Consider the following 20732-nt stretch of genomic DNA (forward strand, 5'->3'; position numbering starts at 1 on the left):
TAATATCACTTTGTTTTTCAATTAGACATGTGTCAACCCTTCTGCACTATGGCTCAAAACCCAAAAAGGTGTTTATTGGTAAAATTTCAATGAATATGTACAAAAGGGATGGCCCACCAATTAAGGGCGCACCCCCTCTATGTAGAATTGTTTCATGCATTGCATGAATCTATCCGTGGCCGCCGCCACCCCCTATTCAGGCGTCCAGTCTCTTTTAGGATGCCGGGCGACCTGAATTGCAGTGGCGGGTTTTTTTGTTTGTTTTTTGAAGCACCTGATTAGAGCCATAGGCTCTAATAGGCTTCAAAAAAGGTGGCCACAGAGCATTACACTCGGAGCCCACCCAGGTGTGTTAGAAAAGCAAAGTAATATTTGCTTTTTTAATAGTGAACCGCGTCTCCGCCAATCGGGTAGCATGGGTCTGATACCTGTCATCTGGCTGAAAGGACAGTCGCTGCCATTGGATGCCTAGCTGGAAACAAGGAGACACACGGAGGACACAGCTTGCTGCTGCCTGACCTGCCAACAAAATGGGGTAAGTGCCAGTCAGACAGTGGGCAGGCGGGGATCACAGTGGCGGCATTTGATGGGCACAGTGAGGCTGCAATTGATGATTTTTTTTTAAAAAAATTCCCAGTATTTCTCAGAATTTTTCAGGTTGTTTGTGCCCCTCCAAAAATTGTGAGCACCAGCCACCACTGATATACAGTTAATAACACTAAGCTATTGCGCATAAACTTCAGCTGCTATATTAAAGTAGAGCCGTATTAAATCCAAAAGCAAACATTTATTTTTAAAGTATTTTATTAAGGCAGCTCCGGCGTCTCTTTCGATTTCTTCTCCTTCCTCTGCCCAGTTCTTCTCATCTCTTTGCTGTCTTCTTGCTCTTTTGCCTGTTCTTCTGATGTTGACTCAGTGCAATCTTCCAGTGTAATGCTGGGTCCGCGTTGTGCCATGGCTTATATTGGCATGGGGCTGGGCCACCCGCTGATGTCATCCAGGGGCCCCGTCCCATTGTGGCGTCACCACCCCAATCAGGGCCTCCAGATGACATCACCGGGTAGCCCAGCCCCATGAAAGAAGAAATTGGAAGAGACGCCAGAGCTGCCTTCATAAAATACTTTAAAAACCTGTGTACTATGTTTATTCTTGAAACTTTTTGGCTGAATGGGTAGGGGTACCCCATACTCATTTACATAGGACGGGAGGCTGGGATCTGGGGACCCCCTTTTTAAAGGGGGCTTCCAGACTCCAATAAGCCCCCCCACCCCCCGACAACCTCCGGCCAGGGTTGTCGGGAAGAGGCCCTTGGCCTCATCAACATGGGGACAAGGTGCTTTGGGGCAGGGGAGCCCTGCACCCCCTGCCCCACCCATCCCCCCCCCCCCCCATGTTGAGGGCATGGAGCCTTGTATGGTCTGGGTGGGGGGGGGGGGGGGGTCATGACTTCTATTGAAGGCAGAGGCATAGAAACGTGCTAAAAGCTAGCACGGTTAAACAAGCATTGATGCCAATGTAAAACACTGATAATGTGTTTTCCTGGCATCGTTACTAGCTTTACAGCTTTTTTTCATAGCTCCCATGGGCATGAGGCCTAATCTGAAAAAAAAAATCCATACTTTATTTTTATTTTTTATTTTAGGCTCTAGTCACACTGCGTTTATTGATGCATTTTGCAGAAATGCAGGGAAATTTTTTAACATGCGTTCCTATGGAACATGTTCACATCAATGCATTTTTGTGCCTCTGCGTTTTTGAAAAGGGCCGGGGACTTTTTTCCTGCAAACTACAGCTTTTTGCATGTAATAGACTTCAATGGACTGGCATCCAAAACGCAAGTACTGCGTTTTGCGTATTTTTTTTTTAACACTGTATGTAGCTGGTTGCTAAGGAGGGGTCTGGAAAGCGGGCCGCTGCGTTCTTAACAACCGATAAGTCATCAGCTTTCATGGGGGCATGACCATCGGATTACATCATGCGGAGGCCCTGTCCCCTTGTTACACCACCAACCGGGACATTATGGGTCTGTGACGTCACAGGGGACTGGGCCTCCGGATCACATCTGATGGCCACGCCCCCATCATTTTACAAAAAATGCTTGATATCGGCGCAGAGAGATCAGTGGGACGCAGCATCGGAGGAGGGTCATCAGCGGCAGAGGAAGAACCCTGGACAAAGAAGAAGAGCAGAAGAAGCAGGAAAAGCCTGGAGGATGAAAATGCAAAGTGGGCCGCTCGCAGACCCTGACAACCACCGGGCAAGGGTGGTTGGGAAGAGGCCCTTGCCACAAACAACTTGGGGACAAGGTGCTTTGGGGTGGGGATCACAGAGCCCCTGCCTCAAAGCACCCATCCCTCCACATTGAGGGCATGCGGCCTGGTATGGTTCGGGGGGGGGTGGGGGGCTTGCTCGTCCCCTTCCTTTCTTGACCTGCTGGGTGGCATGCTCGGATAAGGCAATTCCTTTTTTTTTTTACATTTAGCGGGGAAGCCCGCTGACAGCTGATGACTCGTCAGTTGTTAAGGACGCAACGGCCTGTATCCTGGCCCCCTCCTTACCAACCAGCTATATACAGTGTATAAAAAAGGAAAAAGCAAATTTCGGTAAAAAACGTGTATCCAAAGATGCGGCAAGCACTGCAGAAACACTCAAAAGCAACATGTATAGATGTAAATTGAGCCTAAAGTTTGTTTATTGTACATGTGCGCTACAGCCCGCATTTGCAGCATCGCTGAGACCTAGTGAGAAGTTCCTGATGCAGGTGTGATGGAGGTAAAAAATTGGCTGATCTAAGAAAGAGAAGCTGTGATAGCAGTGGCCTTGGCAAGCAATTTCACCAATTGTGTATGAATTTTGTAAGCATGGCTTCCTTTATATGGCTCGTCTCTGTTGATGCGAGTAGGCAGTCATTGGAGACTAAACCTTTGAATCTGGATACTTTGATGGTGTTTTAATGTTTTTCTTTTTTTTTTATTATATTAAGGGCTTGGACCTGTTGGGTTTATTCCTAAAATTTGGTTATAGGTGACTGGATTAGATATGTATTATTTTATTGAGAAAGGGGAGATTAAATTCTTATACCATAAAGGCAATGTATAATAAATATGATTTGGAAGGAAGAACTAATAGCTGCCATGGATATTATTCTTCCCTTCTACAATAGACAGTTGTTAGAACTTCAGCAAATAACTTTTCATGGTTTATGTGTAAGTTACATTTTTGCTACCTTTCCTGTCAGGCTGTGTCTTGAATAATTAACCAGCTTGTTTGTCAGGTGAGGGATTGTGATCTTCTCCTGAATCAGCAAAATAAACACCGGTTACGTTTTTAAATGGGTCCCATTAAGTATCTGACTTAAAAACCTATTACTTCTGAAACTGATTTTGACCTTCCTTTACAGGGGGTTGAGCAGAACTTGGCCTTGAGTACCATCAAGGGCCAGGTGTTGGCCTTGGCAGTTTTCTTTGGTGTCCCCTGGCCTCGCACTCCCTGGTGAGTACTCTTAATCAAGGGGTTCAACATCTGCTTCCACCGGTGCGGTCTCTTCAACCGCCGTGGGATCTGCTCTTGTTGCATTTGGTTCTACAGAAGCCTCCCTTTGAAAATATTCGAGAGGTGCTTACTCAGCCACCAAAAAAGCCACCTTTTGGGACAATCACCTCTGCTCGCAGAGTGTCGGAACTGTAGGCCATATCTTGTCATACATATTACCTGGTGATCCACAAAGATGTGGTTGTTCACTCTTGTCCGTGGTTCCCTCCTCTGATTTCCTTTTTGACTAAGGACAATGGGGTTTAATTACTAAAGGCAAATCCACTTTGCACTGCAAGTGCACTTCGAAGTGCAGTTGCTATAGATCTGAAGGGGACATGCAAGGAAAATAAAAAACAGCATTTTTGTACATGATTGAATGAAAAAAATCAGCAGAGCTTCCCCTCATTTTAGATCTTCCCCTCAGATCTACAGCGACTGCACTTCCAAATGCACTAGTAGTGCAAAGTGGATTTGTCTTTAGTAAATCAACCTCATTGTGGTGTTTGCCCTGTGTCCCATGTCAAACTATCCTAAGGGATTTACCTTACATGCCCTGGATGTCTTCGGGGCGATTTGGGTATATTTGGCAGCCACAGGGTCTTTTCAGAGATCAGGCTCACTGTTTGTGATTTACGGACAGGCCAAAAAAAGGGGCTGTCTGCTTCTTCTGTGACCTTTCTAGATGGATCAGACAGACGGTGACTTTGGCCTAGTCTATCAGGGGTTGGGTTCCTCCTTTCCCTGTTACGGTGTGATTAAGTATGTCAAGGCAAAAGAATGCAGTAAATCTCTGCAACGCATGCACATTTCCATTGGCCTCTTAAACTTTTTTTCTGAGCTAAAATGCAGCCCGTTATTTGTAATGTGCCTACACACGTGTAAACAAGCGCCACACGTTCTTCAGTAAAAAAAATCAATCAGTCAGTAATTTGCTCCTAATGCACGTGAATGCTCATTTGCATATTGTACCAAATGAGAATGCAAGAATAAGTTTGCGCGAACACGTATACGCAAAAAATGTGCGCAAATATGTACAATAAAAAGCCTGAAATGATGTCTAAATAAGTAGATGCTCAAACATGAGTATCATGTGCAAGAGGCCTTTCAAATCTTTTACTGCCACAGATAACAGTGTCCATACAAATCTTACTCTTTGCAGCAACCCTTATTCCCACTGCATTTGCTAAGGTTGTATTGAAAGCTCCTGTTTGCTTTCAGAAACCATTAACTTACAGGCGGTACTTGACGCTTTGTGAATGGATGTGATCTACGGCTAGGAGAAGCTGCGAATCCCATCCACAAGGCAGTAAACATGCTGGCCTCGGTTTTCCTTCTTTAGGCTCAGAGGCTACAGCAAGTGTCCTTGTTCAACCATGCCTGGCACCCCCCACTACCCTCAATGGTGGCAGTGTTTGGTGCCTGCTTTATTATATATGTTTTTTTATTTTATTTTAAGGCTCCTTCCCACTTCTCCAGTGTCTTACTGCACACGTTATCGTGCGTTAATTGGATTGGCAACACACCTTAAACTGGACATGAGCTGCTTTTTGTTTGTTTTTTTCTTTCTTTTTTTTTCACTGCACCACAATCAAAGTTCCCATCTGTTAGGGTACGTTTGCATCAGTGGTGGCCTGTCCATAGAGGGCAAATTGGCACCGCCTCCCCTATCCATGCGTCTGGCCCCCTGATCTACAGATCAGTGGCGCCAGACCATGGATTTCAATGCGGCGGGGTGTTTTTTTCACCAATGGCTCTAATATGCTTAAAAAAAAAGGTTGGCTCGGATTGCAGAGCATTGCGCTCCGAACCCATCCAGTTGTGTGATGCTAAGCAAATAGATTTTCACTATTATCACATTAAAGTTCCTCCCCGCCAATCAGGAGGCAGGTCTGTGAGGTCTACTTTCCAATTGGCCAAAGCGTCAGGCAATCCTATTGGATGCCTAGCGCTTTGGCAGAAGAGGAGACAAACAGTGGAGGAGTGGACACCGGAGCCGCTGCCTGCACTCCAGGAGAGAACACCACAGCCCTGCCACATGAGCGGGTACATGCCGGACTACATGTGGGGGGGGGGGGGGGTCTGTATCATTGCCACCGGGGGGGGTTGTTTGTTTTGCACACCTCCAAAAGTAGAACCCTCCAGCCGCCACTGGTTTTCATAGCATCGAACAGCGCTTGGTAGTTGCCGACTGTCATTAAATTGTATATTTTACTGCAGCTCATAGGTGTGCTGCCAGGCTTAAAGCTGGTCATCTATGGATCGAAATTCAGGTGGTTCAGCAGACACTGGTGGAATTTCGATCCATGTAAGGCCATTTCTGTTCATGAGAAGGCGAGCTTTCAATCGACTTTTCATGAACGGTCTTGTTGGTATATTTTTAATCAATCAACACGTATTACCAATCGCCTGAAGCGCTGCTCAGTGCATTCTGATGGCGTGGGAGTTTTGCTATCAGAATATAGTGACATAGCGGAGCCGATTTTCCCATTTACCTCAATTATGTGGATGAGGAAATTGGTTCAAGCCCTTTTACATCACGGTGGAAGGTGCACTTTGGGTTTCATATCCTTTATTCCAGGAATCACCAGGAGTCTTTGGATACATATATGGATACTTTTTTTGGATTTATTATTATCCAGTTTAGTTTTGTTTTTGGACACTAGCGCGGCAGTCTTTTGTTGTTTTTACACAAATGTTCTGTTGTGTGATTGCCAGATGCTTTTTTTTTTTTTTTTTTTTTTTTTTTTTTTGATTCATTGTCATTTTTCATCTGCTCAGTTACTACATTTTATTTTCAATCGCTGATTGCATGATTGTTTTCCTGCAAGACCGTTCAACAGAAGCCAGTCAGAACATCTTGACTGAACTGACTGACTTTTGGTACATGTTTTGGGCTTAATACTACAGCGGAACCTCGGATTGGGAGTAACATGGTTAATGAGCGTTTCGCAATATGAGCGATTTTATATTTAAAAAATCCTGACTGGGTTTGCGATTGTTGTCTCGCAAAAGTTCCTGAGTGTTTCCGAGCCTTTCCAAGTGCATCTGATCGGTCGCCGAGTATTTCGGAGTCTCTCCAGCATCCCCGACCTCCTGGCCACGTGCGGTATTGCATGCAATAGAAGTCAATTGGAATTTATTATCTTCCTTTCCATTGACTTCTATGGGAAACTCGCTTTGATATGCGAGTGCTTTGGATTACAAGCATTCTCCTGGAACGGATTATGCTCATAATCCAAGTTTCCACTGTACATGCAAAGAAACAAGGGTTTTATACGTGTTTTTTTTTTTTTTTTTTTTTTTTTTTTTTAATCAAACTGCGCATTTTCTGTAGCATTTGGAGACCTTTGTTTTCTTCTTAGCCGTGTTTATAGACTGAAATAAGGCTTTTGTGTGTCTGCTAGCAGAGAAGGGAGCTGGTCTGAGTTATTCAAGTTTGTATTTAGCACTATAGCTGCAAAGAGAAGCACCAGAGAGATCCTGATAATGCTCCACCTGCTGGCTGCAAGCGCTAATTGTGAAAGACTCAAATGAAGCAGTTATATTTGCTTGATTTTAAACTTTTTTTTTTTTTTTTTTTCAGAGATTTTATTATGTAACATGCTTAATAAATAAAATGCATACGAAAGCTATGGATTCCATAACCTGCCATCGCTGTACCCACTGATGTGTCCTTAGTAGTAGTCCTTGATTTTTGTGTGTGGAGCATATTCTGCCTCACCCCTTTGCAAGCGATAATATATTGAAGGGTGGTAAGCTAATTATAGCTCAAAGTGCATGTTTTGCTATTTTCCATGTAGCAAGGTGCATGGAGTCAGAGATTCTGGAGTTGAATTTTGCAGCCAGCAGAGGGCACTGCTCACTTCTGTTGTCGTGCCAAGGACTGCTCACTAGGTTTTTTTGAGAGAAATGTTTTGTGAAGAAACTTTTATATGTTTTCTGTGTTGCACCACATATTGCAATGTGAAAAAGTATTGCATTTCGATAACTGTGGGTAACACATGCGATGATGCTTTTTCAGTTGATCATCTATTTTTTTTTTTTTTATTAAAAACCAAAATAGCTTTTTTATTAAAAACCAAAATAGCTTTACCAGAGGCTCGGACAGACCTCTCTCTGCCAATAGTGGTTTAGCAGTTGTAGCACCATCTAAACCACGGGAAAAAAAGTATCTTTTGTTGACACCCATGACGGCGTTCTAGTTTGTAGAACCCCTATCTGTGTTACTTCTGTTAGTCAGCGTTTGAATAAAATATAAAGAAAAACCTGAGAAACTGGGTGGGAAGGGAATTTCTGTGCACTGTGCTGTCATCAACAATACAGAATACATTACATTGGATGATTGCCCATGTAACATTTTTATGTTGTGGCCATACCTTCAGCCTCTGCTCTTCCGTGGTAGTAACAGTTTATAAATTCTTAATCATCAAATATAGGTGCTGTAAGGTAATCAGAGTAAAGATGGGTATACACTTATCAAAAGTCAGCTGGTTCAGCAGGAACTTCTGATTGTTCAATAGAAGCTAGTCTAACAACCAGCTTCTGTTGAACAGTCATGCTGGGAATCCAGCATTCCTTTATTGCTTGCAGCCAATGGCCCCTCAATTTGTATACCCTGTTTAAAGTAAAACTTTACCTTTTAAGGAAGTTCCACTTTATTTCCCCCTCCTCTATCGCTTTTGGGCATTTTTTTTGGGGGGGGGGGGGGGATAGGTACTCAGCTTTGTTAAGTACCTGCTTGCACTTCCGGTCGTATTGCTTACGATTTCATTGGAAGTTCACCCCACAATCTAACCCCCCTCCCGCTCGCAACTGTATGGGACACTTCACAGGTCACATGAGGTTCTGAGACCAATCACACAGTAGGGAGCTTGCTGTGAAGTCATAAGCAGTCACAGCCAGCTTCCCACACTTGTCATGTCAGCTTCGGGGATGTGAAGAACTGGCCCAGATAAGGATGGCGCTGGATCTTTGGAATTTTTTAACTGCTGAATTTACATTTGTTTGCAAACAGGCTAAAAATCTGCTTTCGGAAATAAATATTAGGCAATAAGCCCCATCTGCAAGGGTATATTTCTAGTCCTAGCAACCCAATTGACTTCAGACCTAGATGTACACCAGCCTAGTTAGTACATGTTTGTTTCACTGTGCAGGTCCATGCTTTGACATGTAGAACATATACTTGAATGTTATATAGTTCAGGTCCTTGTCCTACTTTTGATATCAAGTGACAGAGGAGGGATGATTAGTGAAACCTTTTCAATGTTACAGAAGAAGACCAGATAAATGTTACTACTAGATATTCTAATATTACAACATTAGTTGTTGTTAAGCAGATCTATATTGGGATTGCCTGTTGGATGTTGCATTTTGGGGTCCCAGTCATTTCTAAACAGCGCTGTACAAATCCCCAAGGTAGACAATATATTACCAATATAATGCTTAACGTTTGTTTAACCCTTTCAAACATTTAAAGCCCAGGGGAATATTGCAGCTTTCATATTGTGATGCAGTCCGGCTGATGATAGTTAGTTATACATATAGGCATTCTTTTTTTACTTTCTATTTATTGCCGCAAGAGTTGAAAATACTTTCTGCCAGCAGTACTCTGGGAAGATGGCATCTGCCCAACACACAGCTCAGCAGTCCAGATTTCCAGTTACAGTGCCTTGAAAAAGTATTTATACCCTTAGAAATTTTCCACATTTTGTCATGTTGCAAGCAAGACAGGCCCTTGCACTACACGGTTTTGGTAAATCAAAGACAAAAATCTGCAGAAAATCTAATAGTGTGTATGGGGTCTAAAGGGGGCTGAATACAAATGTACGCCACACTTTTCAGATATATATTTGCAAAATATTTTGAAAACCAGTTATTGTTTTCCTTCCACTTCACAATTATATGCAACTTTGTGTTGGTCTATCACATAAAATCCCAATAAAATACATTTAAGTTTTTGGTTCTAACATGACAAAATGTGGAAAATTTTCAAGGGGTAGAAATAATTTTTCAAGACACTGTGCACTGCTCCATCCGCTGCCTGCACACTGCTAAAATCAACAGCACTGTTCCCACAGCAGGGGGACTTCTGCACTTTGTGTTGAGCAGAGATCTTGTTTCCACTGTGTGTGCGGCTTTCTAAAAGTAAACAAGGTGTCCATATGTATTACTGGGAATGCAGCCTACCTGCATTACACTGAAAGGTTCAGTTAATAAGGTTAAATGAAAGTTAAAGTAGATTTAAAGGTTTTTTTTTTTTTTTTTTTTTGCCAGAGTAAGCGGGTTAAAACCCCTATAAAGTTATAAAGAACTAGTGTCCCCAAAGAGATGTCCCCCCTCTATTCCTGTTCTGCAGAACACCCAAAACTTGATATTTTCCTTTACTTTCAGTGATAATTGTAAACGGGACAAATTGAAGTATGAATCTTCCTAATGGGGCACAGAGTGCAATAAAAACTTGACAGGTGTCAATTCCCTTTCCACTCTGTCCAAAACGAACCAAGTTTTGCCTTTAGTTATACTTTAAGCCATTGCCATTGCCATTTTACTGCGGGTGGGCGGCTTGTACAGGTACAATCACCTACTTTGGCACTGTTTTTCGGGTTTAGAGTGCGTAAATATCATATGACATTAAAATTTGCATCCATCATCTTTTTATTCTACAGGGCCTCTGCTTTCAGAAAATATATAATGTTCTGGGGATTTAAGAGAAGTTCAGGGATCGCAAAAACAAAAATGCATACTCTCCTAGATGGCTGCAGCACTGATCCCAGCTGCAGCTGTCCCCTCGTTCGCTCCAAGACTGAGAACTGAGCAATCAAACACCACTGATCACTCAGCTCAGTGATTGTTGGCTACCAGCTCTCTGCTCTGCCCCTCTACCCCTCTATTGCTCACTGGAGGAGGCCGGAGCGGCTGGAGATGTCTCTCAGCAACTCAAAGAGGCAGAGCCAGCTGCCAGTCCAGGCTTCTGGGCGGATGCTGAGGTTCCATGCACACTGGGCTTAAAAAAAATTCCAGTTTCATTGGCAGAAAAAAAAACTCACCTAGAGTGTTTTTTGTACACAGTTTAGAAGAGTTAAAGAGTTTTGCAGGGTTTTTGCCTGCCAAAAAGCTCCAATTAAATGCAAACCAGAAGAGTTTTCAGCAGCCCCCCTAATACCTACCTGAAACTCATTTTGATCAGTGATGTTGCACGAGAGTCTCTGCTGTCCAGGACTCTCCCTCCTCATTACCTGAGACAGCAGTGGGCACCTTTTGCTCCCTCTGTTGTCAAAGTCGGTGAGCCATTGGGGAGAGAGGGGGGGCAGGGCTGAGCCATGGCTCAGTGTCTGAATTGACACACAGAGCAGCCACTCAAGTGCCCCCATAGCAAGCTCCTTGCTGTGGGGGCAGGAGGGAGGGACCCGAGAAGAGGAGAACCTGGGCTGCTCTGTGCAAAACCACTGCACAGAGCAAACGAGTACAAAAAAAACACAATACTTTAATTAAGTCCGTGTACATGGACCCCTTGCCATATGTTCAGGGTCTTTTCAGAGCCAAGGCCGGCTATATGACATCAGTTGGCAGCAGACATTAGCCCGCTGTCAGCTGAAAAAAGGTCACAGGAGTGAAGAACTAACTGCACTCCTGTGACCCACAGAAGTACAGACAAAAAAGCTCTGGCCCTACTTCCCAAGTAATTTCATTGCCAAAAATGAAAAACATTTACTCTAGAGCCAAACTGGTAAAGCAGTACATTTGACTACCTTGGGGATAAAAATTAAGTTGGTGTTTTTTCAGAGTCTTTTAGATAAACGCAAAAGGATCAGGTTGAGTATAAATAATTGTATCATCGTTTTAACTTTTAATAACATTTTTGTGTTACGAATTGTGTAATTTTATGCATACGTTCACATTTTCTCATTACATATGCATACTGTGTTTTGTGGTTTTCAGTGTTTCATGGTGAGTGTGCTGTACTGCTTCTTCTCACAATGCATGTCTATACAGCATTCAATGATCAGGGAAAATCCAGTCCTGAAATCACTGAAATTACCCTTTTTTTTTTTTTTTCTCTTGTAGAGCTTATTGAATCCCTCACAAATGCCAGCCAAGCGAATGGCGAGCATGAAAGCACAGAGTCATCAAACCCGCGTCTCCGGAAGAATGCTGCTGAACCCTCCACAACTGCCAATGGTGAAGCTGGTACGGACACTGGAAAGAGCTACACACCAGACCAGGTGGAAGCAGTAAAAAGGTGACTTAAACTTCTATATGATATTTGATCAAGTCCACTTCACCCAACATTGTTTTATTTCTTAAATAAATTTAAAAAAATGCTAAAATGTTTAACTATTTTCCTAATGATTTATTCATTATTGTTGTTTTGTGCCTGATTTTCTACTTCAGAAATGTTTTAAGCATTGACATCATTAATATCAATTAGGTCTTTTTGAAGGAACATTAAATGGCTATGCAAAGAATTGTTCACCTGCTTTGATTAATTTGAGGTTAATTGTTATTTGTTAACTCTAGAATTCTAATGTGGAGGGCCAAGTTGTTGTAGAAAGTCATGGCTGTAGTTATATTGAGAACTCTGAGTATAAGCTTCAGCTATTTTCATATCTGTATGCAGCCCCAGTGGTTATAAAGAAACACTTTTCTTGACTTTTGTTTGAAAGCTGAACCTCTGTAGAAGTTGTGAAGCATTGTAATAGCCTGAGCGCTACAGGGATGACCGCATATTTCTGGGTGCTGCACTGAATGGCTGCCCTTCTGTATAGTAATCGCAGAAGGTCACTTGCTGGGCAAGGCCGCCATTCCAGAACATGTTGCATTCTTTTCAATGAATGGATGAGGTAGAGAACCTGGCATCACTGTCTCTCCTCTGCCTTGTCCAGTAGGTAGTATTTTCTTGGAACTGCGGTAGTTAAGCTAGTTTCAGGTTCCTGCGTAGATGGTCAAATCAAACTCAATTGTGTTTAACAAGGTGCACACACTTGTTACGAATTTAGAAGCCAACAGAGATCAGGGACATGTCTTTCCACTTCAACATCTTAATTTTATTTTATTTTTTTAAACCTGAAACTTGGTGTCTGTCCAGGAAACAATCAAAATCATGCTGTACAAAGTTGAGAAGAATAAATTAACACTCGTAACCCCCCCACCCCTTTGGGCAGTCAGTTGTTATAAGATTGAATGCACCTATTGTCCCTACCATTTATCTGTTAATGGGTTTCTGGTGTCATTCTGACAACACTCTACATCTGTCATTCAAATACATGAATGGCTTGGCTTTCTCGCTCAGTGTTGCATACACAATGTACTTTCATTCCCAGGTCCAACGGTTCCCTGTTGTGGTGAGCCCTGTACAGCTTGGAAGTCTGTCGCTTCTAGCCTTGCTTCTATTCTATGCACCGCACTGTCACAGTGATACATGAATGTATCTCCATGGTGTGCCACCTGTACGCATCAGTAACTTTGCTAGACTGAACAGTGTGGTGCTTAAAGGTAGCTAACCTATTGGTGGTAGCCTTAAAGCCACCATCTTTTTACTCAGTTTTACAATTTACTACTTTTGAATATAGTTTGAAATCATGTCTCAGATCCGGCTTGGTAGATCTTTTCTCACCTCATTGTATCTGAAGTAGCACTCTGCCTCTTCAAGGTTCTCTACCCCTATGTTATACTGTAGTTCTATTCAAATTTGCTGTAACGGCTCTCTTCCCCCACACCCCCTTTTTTTTTTTTTGTAATTTAACAACGCCTTCATTTTTTCTGTTTCTTTTCTGGATGGTAGATGTTAATGTGATCAGAAATAAATATTAGGCTTCTTATACCTTCACTCGTCAGGGTAAAGCAATGTAAGGACTACTATGAAATTTTGGGAGTGACTAGAGAAGCCACTGATGATGACTTGAAGAAATCCTACAGAAAGCTTGCTCTAAAATTTCATCCAGATAAAAACCACGCTCCTGGCGCCACAGAAGCATTTAAAGGTGGGTAAATCAATTTGAAATAGTTTTTTTTTTTTTTTATCAGTATATTATGGATTAGAGGGTAAAATTTCAGTAGGATTGGGTTTTGCTTAAACTTCCATGGCGTTTCCATATAAACGGTCCCAATTCTTTATCAATGCTATAGTGATCATTTCCCCTCTTTAGATGTGATGCATTGTGTTACAAGAATAAGCTAGTAATTGGATCAGTTTTGTGGTACTTGTATGCTGGAAGAGGTCAAAATACATCCTACTTCTCATGTAATGGGCCGTCATAGCTGTTTGAAGAGAATATATCATCGTTCCTTGGAGGCAAATGAGAAATGTTCAGTCATTGGTGTTTGCCTCGTACCATACTAGGATCTAAACCAGAACAAGTGTGTGTACACCAATGCTAAGGGCCAAACATGCTATAAACCAATTCAGCATGATCTTGAACATTTTGATGACTTTCCAGTGTTGGATCTGTGTGATACTTTCATATGCCTGTCTTATGCAGCATTCTCCTGAGATCAGCAGTGCTGTCACACAGGATGAGCTCTCCATTTCTGACTATCATTATCTGCCTAAAGCAGATTAGCGGCTACTCAGCTACTCAGCTGCTTGTGCTGCGGCTTTCCACACACTGATGATCCAGATGAGCAGCTGAAGAAATATTCACAGCAATATCGCCTGGGGGTCATCTGTACTAAGAGAATATGGAGGCTGCAATGGCTGGCTTTTTACAAAAAACAAAAACAAAAAAAAACATTCTACTTGCTTGGTTATCCAATGGCCCAATAACTTTTGCGTCTGTTTCAGAACAAGTATGCAGATAATCAGTTTATCATTTTTGACTTAATCCTCGCTTTCTATTCTACATATCTTTTGTGGATAAGTGGCTCAGAAAGTACTAAAGCATGCTGGTAAACGAAGCAGATAGGCAGCTAGGTTACCAATGGCAGCCCCCCATCCCCTTTTTTTAACCACTTAAGGACTATATGACCCTTGTCACAAACAAATTTCCCAGCACCCTTACCTGTTAGCCTGCAAACAAACCAAATTAACCCTGTGTAACAGGTCATGTGTATATATAGTATTGGGATATCCCCGCGCTATCGTATATAAATCTCACTAAATACTAGGGGTGGGTTGCAGCAGAACACCGACAGAGGTATAAACCCTACCACTGAAAAATGCGTGAAAAAAATCAAATAAGTGATGTTGCGCTCCCTTAAAATAAATAAACAACTCTCAACTGCATACAAAATTGCATACAAAGCTGCATAAACTAATACTATAGATCCAACTATCGTGCCAAAACGTAGTCCATAAATAAACTGTCAGATACTACAAAATTTATTCTAAACATAAAATATTTATACAATATAAGAGTGTCCAGTGCTTAATAAGAATCGCATTAAATCTAAAGTGCCTAATGCTTACATATACAGTTTCATAACACTGCACAGTAATGTGAACTCATCTATCGTAATCACAAAGTAATCTGTGAATAAAGTGTCAAGTGCTGCAAATTATACTTAAAAATATAACATTTGCACAATATAAGAGTGTCCAGTGTTTCAAAAAATCACATACACCAGTGGAAATATGTCATGCAGGCGAGCTTGTTCCTCAAAAAAACGATGCAAAATGTATTGGTAATAGCATATACGTGGATCACACAGTGCAATTAAAATATATAAACTAAAAAAAAGGGGGAACCACACAGTCTCTTAAACAGCATATAAAGTGCCACGTGCTTCGTACAGTGCTTCTCCAGGTACAAGGTGCCAAATAAAACAGTGTGTATACACTCCTGTGCGTCTTCAGTGTTCCACACACATCAAGTGAAATGGCCCCTTACCTTACTGCTGTAAGGCAAACAGCAGAAAACAGGGATCTCAGGCTATCCAGGTGGTGTACCGCTACTTCCGGGTTATGGACATTGTCCCCACATCAGTTATTAAAAATGGCAGGATCTCATAAAAACAAGAAAGGGGAGGGCTCCAATGGTGAAGTACATAAACACTTTTATTATAACTCAAAACAAAAACAGTGGAGAGGTACTCACAAATGACAAACAGGTAATTCACAGAAAATCAGCCCAGCGTTCCGTTCGTATCTCGGACGCTACTTCCGGTATCCTAATTCCTCCTATTCCCAAATCCCAAAGGTCATGTATATGATGTTATAGAGGTTATAACTGATCTTAGTGTTCTTGTTGGTTTGGGTTGCACCATACAAGTGTTCACGACAACATTATATCCCAGGCTCTGCTTCCCTTTCCTGTGGGCCCAAGACAGGCATGTGTCAGGGGTCTGCGAGTAGACTGGAAAAAGTTCAGCACACATCACTGTCTGAGTGAAGCCAGAAATTGAAAAGGATTTTGTAAATTCTAGTTCTCAGCTGACATTCTGTGAAGCAATCTGCCTTTCTTCAGTGTATTTGGTCCCTTCTGTGTTAGTTCATTCATTCCCCATAAACTCTAGCCAAGGAAGCAGTAATTTGTGCTTAACTAGCTGCAGTAGAGGGCAGGGTGGACATTTTGGGGTCTAACAGGCCATTGATGTTGCCTTAAAAAGAACCTGTTAGCCTCCATGTTACAAAACTTGTACAGCCATCTAGTGGCCGCCTCCTAAATATCCATCCAGAGGGACACATGCAGGGTCTGACTAGGCATTCTGCTGAATGCACACTGGTCTGCCAGTATTCTCTAAGGCAGTGGTCCCCAACATTTTTGGCATCGGGGACCGGTGTTGTGGAAGAAAATTGTGGCAAGGGGGGGGGGGGGGTCTATGCGGCTTTTCGCAGGCAATTTGTTGGGTCAGTGGCTGGTGTTAGCGCTTCAATCATCCCGACACCATGATTGATATGGTGTTGGGAGGATTGAAGCACATTATTTCTATTATTGCATTTTAATAGACAATTAAATAGTTCAACTCACCATCATGCGGATTGTGCCACCAGATGCGCTTTGTCCCTTGCCACGTCGCCTGCCACCAGATGCGTTTTGTCGTCTGCCACCAGATGTGCTTTGTCCCTTCCCACGTTGCCTGCCACCAGATGCGTTTTGTCGCCTGCCACCAGATGCGTTTTGTCGCTTGCCACGTCGCCTGCCACCAGATGTGCTTTGTCCCTTGCCACGTCGCCTGCCACCAGATGTGCTTTGTCCCTTGCCACGTCGCCTGCCACCAGATGTGCTTTGTCGCTTGCCACGTCGCCTGCCACCAGATGTGCTTTGTCCCTTGCCACGTCGCCTGCCACCAGATGTGCTTTGTCCCTTGCCACGTCGCCTGCCACCAGATGTGCTTTGTCCCTTGCCACGTCGCCTGCCACCAGATGTGCTTTGTCCCTTGCCACGTCGCCTACCACCAGATACGCTTTGTCCCTTGCCACGTTGCCTGCCACCAGATGCTCTTTGTCCCTTGCCACGTCGCCTGCCACCAGATGCTCTTTGTCCCTTGCCACGTCGCCTGCCACCAGATGCGGATTGTCACTTGCTACGTCGCCTGCCATCAGATGCAGCTTGTCATTTGCCACGTTGGCTGCAGATTGTCACTGCAGTGGTGGCAGCACATGTGTGCAGATTAGTTCAGAGGCAAGCTTGGAGTAGTGGGTAGTGAGGGAGAACAGCGATAAAGGGGGGTGAGCGTGGAAGAGTGGTGATGTGGGTGGTGAGAGATGATCTCATCTCTCTGCTCACTCACCTCAGTGTAGCAGCCATGCTGTGAGCACGGAACAGCGGTAATGCAGGCTGGCGGTGGCAGATGACGTCATACAGTGCAGCCTTTGCGGCCCGGCTGCAAACAGGCCGCGGCTCAGGGCTTGATGACCCCTGTTCTAAGGCAATTCATGTTCCAAACAATGCAACAAAAAGTGGTTATGATCTGTGTGCAGGACCATTGTTTGTTTCTTTCAGAGCAAATATTTTTATGTCTACTTATTATTCTGTTTTTCTATTTGTCAAGACAGTCTAAATTTAAATATGTTTATTAGATTTATTTTTATATTGAAGAACAACAGACAGGTAAACAGAGCAGTCTTAGAGCAACTCTTATATGATTCAACATATTGAAGATGGTTTTCGTATGTTCGTTACTGGCAGGGCAACAAGAGGCAAGACGTAACGATAAGATGCCAGTAGGCAACACAAAAACCATAACAAACCACCAGTAAATCTCAGGAGATCAAATAAAGACACAACACATAATATGCAAAGGGAATCTATAGGCTTTTTTTTTTTTTTTGATTGGGGAAGGATTAGAACCCCTGGCAGGTTTTACTACTGTTGGAGTTTTTCCCTCACTTCCTGTTTGATAAAAACTTTTTCCCCCAAACAGAAAGTTGGGGGAACTTTCTGTAACAGAACCCCAGATAGCAGTAAAACCTGAAATGTGCTCTAACCTTTCCCCATTTTATCCAAAACTGAATAATAAAAAAAAAAAAAAGTTTTGTTGATAGATATTTTAACTGCTTGCCATCGCTGGGTCTTTGAAGTCTTTGGGTCTCTGCCCCTGTAAAGTAAAAGCATAATGTGCTAGTGTGCATCCTAGCACATTAAGTGACACCTGCAAACAAAGCCTGCGATGTCCCCGCTGCAGGGTGCATCCATGTTTGTTCCTCTTCCTTCCAGGGCCGTGGACTCTGGCTCTGTGACTGGCCAGAGCTGCATGACGTCATTCCCATGCATGCAAGAGCCGGCAGAAACAGGCTGGGGGGGGGGGGGGGGGGTTCGTTACTTCACAGCGCATGCACCGATGACATCCCTGGCGCAGTGTACAGTACCTCCTAAATGGTGTATGTTTAGGAGACATTTACAGTACCTAGGTAAGCCTTATTCTAGGCTTTCCTATAGTTACAACTTCAACATAAAATCTGTCAAAACAAGCTCATGGCTTTAGCTGTTTGTTTGCACCCTTATGATGGCAATCAAGTTAAAAAGATTATTTTTTTAATTAAATAAAAATAATTGAAATCTGCATTTTAAAGGCATCCCCATCAACCTGTGCATACACACAAATGCAAACATGGGCATAGGGCACACACATGTATGGATACAGCAATTGTGCCACATGTTGGATATTGTTGCAAACAGAGTGATGAGCAACAATCCTAGGGCCATAATTCACCGCTAACTTTGAATTGTTAATTTGAAAATGTTTTTAAAGCATCAGATATGGATAATTTCGGGGACCATAGTGTTTCAGCATTTCATGGCCACACACAATTCTGAGGCTTGACATGTTTGGAATTTATTTACTTGACACAACCCCATCTTTTATATTTTACCAATAAATGTGCTATTCTACATTTTGTGGGGCACTAAAATTCATTTTAGTCAATTTTTTTTCTTACAATATGAATTTGATAAATATTGTGTGGATTTGCCACCATTTTATTCTACAAGGCATCAGTTTTCATGATCTATATAATTGTTTGAGGGTTTTAAGTAATTTTCTACCAAAAAAATGTTTTGTTTTGTTTTTTGTTTTTTTGCCCTGAAGGTAGAGTGGTTAAACTGAAAGTAATTTATAGTAGAAGGCATTTCCACATGATAGGTGACCACACTGACCATAGTGGTAAGAATACAAAATGATGCCTGGTTTACTTGTGAAATCATGTTGGCAGGGATTGTGGAGTCTTTTGGGCTCCACTGTATTCAGAGAACACAACCACACATTTGTCCATAACACGTGTCATTCCAGGTTGCCAACCTGTATATTCCGGGTCCTTATCTTAAGACTAACAGGCCAGAGCCAGCTAGAGAGACCAGTAGCGTACATAATGTTCTTCTTACCTATGCTGTTCCTCTTATCTATGTTGTGTCTATTTGTTTGGGGATTATTGCAGTTTGATGATGAACAAGACGCTTATGCAATATGGCCTGGCTATGCATTTTTTTAAGCTGTTACAAGCACATATGGAGGCATTCCCAACACAGACCAGTTAATACAAGAGATATGGAAGCGCGTGGACAGATTAGGAGGATATTTATTCTTCTCCCACATTGACGTAGTGTGAGGTTGTAATCCAGATGTACACAAAGTATATCTCTACATTGTTTACATCCAATAATATTGTCACTCTTTCTCCAGACTAGAGACTGACTGGAGAGTCTTCATTTTTATATTGCTTTTTTTTATATATATAAAATACCATATCATTCACATTGTACTATGCACAATAATGCATGATGTGTGCCTTGATGTGTCATGCTGTGGTTTTGCAAGGATTTAATTCAGTATGCTTAAAGCAGGGGTCTCAAACTAGCGGCCCTCCAGCTGTTGCAAAACTACAAGTCCCATCATGCCTCTGCCTGATGGAGTCATGCTTTTAACTGTCAGCCTTACAATGGCTCATGGGACTTGTAGTTTTGCAACAGCTGGAGGGCCACAAGTTTGAGACCCCTGGCTTAAAGAGTAACTCCACTTTTGTTGAAGAAAACATTCCCCCCCAGTTGACCTATGTACATTGCAGGGATGTTATCAAACTTTGTTGCAGATTTCTACCTTTTGTTATTCTGAAGAAATCGCTTTTTATGTCCCATGTTCAGAGTGAATCTGTATGGGCGTGGTTTTATAAGTATCAACAACTCCTGCATCTCAGGGCTCTAATTAGGAAAGCTGCATGGTCTGCATTCCTTTAGACGAGATTTCCCTTTGGGAGTGTCTCACCAAAAATTACATTTTAGTTGCAGGGGATGTCTGGTATCTGACTTGTATCTTTGGCTCAGTAAGCCAATCAAACAAGCAGGGAATGGCCTGTCTGGGTAGTCGTTCTCTCCATCTGTGTACAAAACGCCTCCAGGTAGTCATATTGCGCACACGCACACACACACGCACGCACACACACACACACACACACACACACACACACACACACACACACACACACACACACACACACACACACTCATACTTTCTCATGGAAGTGGAGTTACCCTTTAAATAGAACAACACCAGGCAACACGGGACTTTTATAGGGCTCCTACACAGGGATGTAATTAAAATATGCCTATCAACACTGGATCCTGTGCAAATGTTTTCCGTAAGTAAATGTTTCTGTAAACTTTCATGTGCTTACAAGTCTATATTGGTTCATTCATGAATGACTGAAGGCTGGTCGTTTTGTGCATGCATGGCTGCCACATGAATGGCTTTTTCCATTCAGGGCCGACATGTAAACATCCATATTGTGCAACCAGTGGTGGTGGTACCCGCTGATTACACACTATTAT

The 20732-nt window shown here is 42.6% G+C and overlaps 1 protein-coding gene across 1 annotated transcript in view; it reads left to right on the plus strand.

Annotated features, from left to right (window-relative positions):
• DNAJB12 (DnaJ heat shock protein family (Hsp40) member B12) overlaps positions 1-20732 on the plus strand; it is a 76686-nt gene that overhangs the window by 27070 nt on the left and 28884 nt on the right. Inside the window, exons 2-3 of the mRNA XM_077454410.1 lie at positions 11599-11773; positions 13369-13514. Of these exons, the coding sequence (XP_077310536.1) occupies positions 11599-11773; positions 13369-13514 (321 nt within the window). The remainder of the gene's footprint in view (positions 1-11598; positions 11774-13368; positions 13515-20732) is intronic.

The sequence above is a fragment of the Lithobates pipiens genome, unplaced genomic scaffold, assembly GCF_037356315.1.
Source record: "Lithobates pipiens isolate NorthernLeopardFrog02 unplaced genomic scaffold, aLitPip1_a1.2 Scaffold_25, whole genome shotgun sequence".
NCBI lineage: Eukaryota > Metazoa > Chordata > Amphibia > Anura > Ranidae > Lithobates > Lithobates pipiens.